Source organism: Sinocyclocheilus rhinocerous, unplaced genomic scaffold (genome assembly GCF_001515625.1).
Source record: "Sinocyclocheilus rhinocerous isolate Xijiao unplaced genomic scaffold, SAMN03320098_v1.1 scaffold419, whole genome shotgun sequence".
Taxonomy (NCBI): Eukaryota; Metazoa; Chordata; class Actinopteri; order Cypriniformes; family Cyprinidae; genus Sinocyclocheilus; species Sinocyclocheilus rhinocerous.
In genome coordinates this window covers 220,181-225,511 of record NW_015653519.1, presented here as the reverse complement: position 1 = coordinate 225,511, position 5,331 = coordinate 220,181, and the positions used below count along the sequence as shown (strand labels likewise).

General features: G+C 39.4%; 1 protein-coding gene across 1 annotated transcript in view; it reads right to left on the bottom strand.

Annotated features, from left to right (window-relative positions):
- Nucleotides 1-4,508: 4,508 nt before the first annotated feature.
- LOC107716464 (signal transducer and activator of transcription 5B-like) overlaps nt 4,509-5,331 on the bottom strand; it is a 37,278-nt gene continuing 36,455 nt past the window's right edge. Inside the window, exons 18-19 of the mRNA XM_016522923.1 lie at nt 4,763-4,867; nt 4,509-4,649 (exon numbers count right to left, since the gene is read on the bottom strand). Of these exons, the coding sequence (XP_016378409.1) occupies nt 4,526-4,649; nt 4,763-4,867 (229 nt within the window). The 3' untranslated portion in view covers nt 4,509-4,525. The remainder of the gene's footprint in view (nt 4,650-4,762; nt 4,868-5,331) is intronic.

Below are 5,331 nucleotides of genomic sequence, written 5' to 3'. Positions count from 1 at the left end.
TTATTCAAAGGAGCCTGAGGACATGAAGTCCAAGTGGGCCCTGTTTAAAGTCTCAATTGCAAAGGGGGTAGCTTGAAACTGGGCCTGGAAAGTTGTTGGTGCCTACTGTGGCACCAACCTAGGAACACAATGCTGGACACCAATGGTAAAGGAGGTTGTCAGGTGGAAGCAGAAGGCCTTTTAAGATTGCTTAAGCCATGGGACTACTGAATTGGTCCTGAAGGACATATACAACCTTGCATGAGGGCTTTTCGCACCGCGGGAACCTTTTCATAGTACCCACTTTTTGGCATTTTCGCACCGCCGGAACTGGGTGCGATTTTAGTACCGGACTGCCTTTTTCGAGAATCAAATTAGCTCCTACTCCGGAGCAGGGTCTAACCAGCACAACTGGTACTAATCGTGACGTAAGTAGACATTGATTGGCCAAACGTGTACGAAAACACCCTCACCTGCCATGATTTAAAATGCTGTGTATACATACTGTAAACATTGCGTCAACTTATTTCGCAAGTATGGAGAACAGCGATAGATGGACGGACGCTGAAGTGCAGGCACTTGTAGCAAATGTAGCACTCTTCTGTTTCTGTTGTTGAACGCCGCGCACAAATGACGTCGCTGTCGACCGGCTTACGTCACTTCTTGGCACACTGTCGGTGCGAATGCAACCCTTTAAATGGTACTGGGAAATAGTTCGCGCAAAATCGTCCCAGTACTTTAGTACTGTACATTTAGTTCTGGAACTAAAGCGGTGCGAAAGTCCCTATGGTTGTGACCTTCAGTGCTCACTCTGGCAGTTGGGTAGAGGATGAGTTGTTTCCCCAAATGTAGGAGTTTAAGTATCTCGGGGGTTTGTTTACAAGTGAGGGCAGGCTGAAGCATGTGGCCATAGTATTGGAACTTCATAGTGAAAAGGAGGCCAAGCCTTTGGAGGGATTACATATCTCAGCTGGCCTAGAAACACCTTGGAATCCCTCAGGAGGAACTAGAGAAAATTGCTGGGTAAAAGGATGTGTTGGCTTCCCTCCTAAGCCTGCTGCCACTGTGACCCAGTCCGGTATAAGTGGCAGAAAAATGAATAGATGGAAAGCTGCTTTTCAATTTAAACTTAAATTGTAATAATTAAAATGACTGATTCCTGGAGAATTTTTGCAACACTGATGCCTGTTTATTACTGTAAAGCTGATTTTACCCTTCTGAGAAGATAATTACATTGTTGTTTGTTTTAACTAGTACCACAAGCCCCTGAGTTCCTAGAGAGATTCTGACTTGACTTGACTAACTGTACATGGTCAGCTAATAGTGGATGTGTTCCTGAAAACTTTTACAATAGCCTGTAATTTTTTAGGATGTAAGGGAGATCTGATCACTAATACTGCATGAAAATGATGTAATTTTCTTTTGTGTGTTCACATGACCTGCGTCATTGGTTATACACAACGTTAGGATTACCTTATCATCATCATTAACTGAAAATTGCTTTTCCATCAGAAAATGTCCAATGTCCAGTACTGATGGTGTACTGTTAAAGGTGCAGTAGGAGATCTTGGAAAATGCTAACTTTAGCCTGATAGCACTGAAAGCGAACGTCCCACCCTCCCTGCAATCGCCGTCCAAAGCCACGCCCCCTTAACGCATTTACTCTCACAGACCAGAATACCAGAGACAACATTAACCTATTGTACAGAATATATAAATACAGACAAATACATTTAGACCACTTAACTTAATGATTGCTATCAGGATGTGAAGAGACTTTCAACCAGCATAACAAAAAATGTTTCTGAAGACAATCACCTATTGCACCTTTAAGCAAATCTTAACTCAAAACACCAGCACACCTGCCAGAAGAACCAGTTTAAGTTAGATTGTCATTATTTCACAGGAATTTCAGGAATGCTTGAACATGAGGATTATGGTGATCAAATATTTCTGAATAATGACCATTGTCCATGACAACTTTGTAACATTGTAAGTAATCAAACCAACTGATGTGTGACACCTGTTCACTGTCTTTCCACCCTCTCTTCAAGATACAATAATTCAACTCATAACCATGCATTTATATCTTTATTTGTTAGGTAGCCATGTAATAAAAGGGTTAGCGTACTGCTAGCCAATCATTACAGTCCAAAAAAAAATAAAAAGTCCAGGACAACCCCTGCACTTTGTGGCAGGGTCCTGATCACCCCAATCAATGTTAAGTTATGATGACAGGCTTCATCCCTTACATATAGATTGGACATTATCCCTTACATATAGAACTTAATGTAATATTATTTCTAACGATAGGAAAAAGTACAAATAATGTTCCAAAAAATAGATTTTACAGAAAACAATAAGACAGACACTAAAGCCAAGCCATCACATTAACAACACATTAAAACCAAGTTACAGTTGCTCTAAAGACAATACAAGCACAATTTATTTGCATCGCAACAATATATTTCTTTTTAGATATAATTACACTATGGTAATTATCTCTCTCTCTCTCTCTATATATATATATATATTTGTTTATTTTTTTATATATATAAAATTCTGTGTCTGCATAGGTACTATTAAGCATCTCTTTGATGTGTATTTTCCTGAGATCTATTCTTGAGGGGAGCGACTTTATCTTGACTGACATTTTTACATTTTACATTACTTTGTTTTAAATAGACTGGACCTTTAAAGACACATTTTTTGATCAACATGGTCATTTGCTTTGATATCTATAAAATCCATTTCACTATACAGGCAAGAAGGCTTAAAATGTTTAAAAGAAGCATTTGCTAATAGGGTAAGAAAAATAAACTTCTGGTTCTGGTTCAAACAACTCCTGGTATCTTGTACAATTTTGGCTCTCAAGTGCACTGATTACCATTAAGAGAGATATTTACTGGGAGAGAGACTGAAGTGTCAAACTAATTTCAGATCAATATATATGAAATCTGAGAGGTTTTAAAAATTAGTGAAAATTTGAAGGCTAACAACAGACTTTGGTGTAACAACTGGACAAACCTCAGCTGTTTAAGGCACAGGAAGAATGGCTCAGGGAAAATGAGGTATCTGGGGTGGGAGTCAGACAATCAGAAATGGCCAAGATGCTAGACAGATCAGACACCGAGAATAAATGTTTTCAACTGATTGTCACGGTTTAAGTTAAAACACATACAGACCCAACCACCATAACATGATCGCTTGTTTATCAGAGAAGATACTGTTTACCCAAACTCAAGCCATTGGCTGAGCAAATGTTGCTATATTGGGTTGGTGGCATATTTACAAAACTCTACAGAGTCACAGTGTTCACACTTTTGGTGGAATCACCTACTAATAGCTGACTGTGTCTCTGCCCATCAAGAAAGGTTAGGAGAGAGTATTTGAACTCAAAAAATTTACACTCTTCAACCTTAACCAAGAAGCTTATTTAAACATGAAATAAAAAAAGGTTATTGAAAGAATTTTGATTCTTCAGTTTGTTCTAAAGATATCAAATTTAACTAAACTTGGTACACATAAACAATCCTAATAATTCAAGACAAATTGTGTCAAAATCCACCCATAGGGGGCAACACAACTAAAAACATCATAACTCAGCAACCGTCTGATAGAGGAAGTGCTTCCCAATAAGATTTAAGATTTTTCCAATCCCAAATCTTAAAAATCACCAATCAAATTTCATTAGCTATTATCTTTAAAATGTGAATGGTTTGGAACGCATGGATATTGACATGCTAAATTTCATAAATTTCCAATGCTAGGGGATGCTGTAACTAAAGTTGGGGAGAAATAACTCCACACTAATGTCAACCAGGATAGCCAGGACTGCCTGTTTGGTAGACAATTAAAGACAATAGAAAACCAATTATACATACAGCACCAGTTAAACAATAGGCAATTCTGTGTAGTGCCACAAGGTGCACAAATGACATAACGCAGCCAGGGCTGCCAAGTCCCCCTCCACCCTCAGAATACTATTTCTTCAGAGGCAGACCCCCCAGAATATGATTTCGATGGAGCAGATCCACGACGAAGGTGAAAACCGCAGGAAAAATGCAACTGGGCTAGTTTTGAATAGCAACTGGTCTGGTTTTGTTTCGCTGACCTGGCAACCCTGAATGCAGCTGTAAAGCAAAATTGGAGGTGGACAAACTGAGAAGACTGAATACTGAAAGCTCAATGTCTTCAATTAGCCAACTGTGTGACTGGACTTAAAGATTTGATCAAGAAGATTTTTATAAAACGACTATAACAATCAAGATAAAGGGCAATGAAAGTGGCAAACCCACACTGGGCTAGTAAAGTAGCCGCTCATATCCAGCCAAATAGAAGTGTATCACTGCAATTGATAGTCTATTGTTCTTTGGTGGTTAATGATGGGAAATTACACATCAAACTATATATAAAATGCAAAGGCAGTAACACATCCACTGATCAGCTTTGACAAACATAGCATTTCACATTTGTTAAGATAAAATTATGGAATGGAACCATTGAATTTTTGTGTAGTTCTCATAAGAGATCACAAGGTTAAAGGTCATGACTGTTGGCCGCTCCACTGGGTTTCCATGGGCTGACGCAGGAACTCCTCCACCTGTCGGGCCATGTCCATGGTCTCTTCCAGATCAAATTCACCTTCCGTGTCTAACATGGAGTCATTCCTTCAGATGCACACACACATACACCAGTCATGCACTGGGTTTGTTATTGCAGAGATAAACAGTAATAGCATGGGGGGAAAATAATCACATACAAGATGTTCCTCAGAACTTACATTGATGGATAGATTGTGAAGTTATGGTGTTGACTGACAGTGGGTGATGATGCATGCTCCATGAAGGAATTCCCGGGAGATGGTTCAGGATTGGGCGAAGAAAACCTGGGAAAGAAAAAAATAATGTATACAGGTCATCTGTGTTAACATCTGATATGAATTTGTAATGCTTCTGGTATATTGCATTCTAACACAGATAATTGTGTGAAATCAGTGTTCAACTTCCACAGTTTTGTATCTAATTTCCATTATTAAATTAAATTATTATAATATACTGATATTATTTTGCCCATTTTCCACCCTTAGATACTAGCACTCACGGGGAGGAAATAAAAATCGTCTCTGGTTACTTATGTAACCATGGTTCCCTGAGTAGGGAACGAGACACTGCATCCTCTAGGGGTCGCTATGGGGAACGCCTCGTCGTGACCCGTGTCTGAAGCATACATTGAAAAAACACCAACAACACGCTGGCCGGCGACAGCCCATGACGTCACTACCGGTGCGACTATTAGTATAAATAGGCGCCGGGAGAACATGTCATTCACTTCTTCATCTGAAGCTTGCGT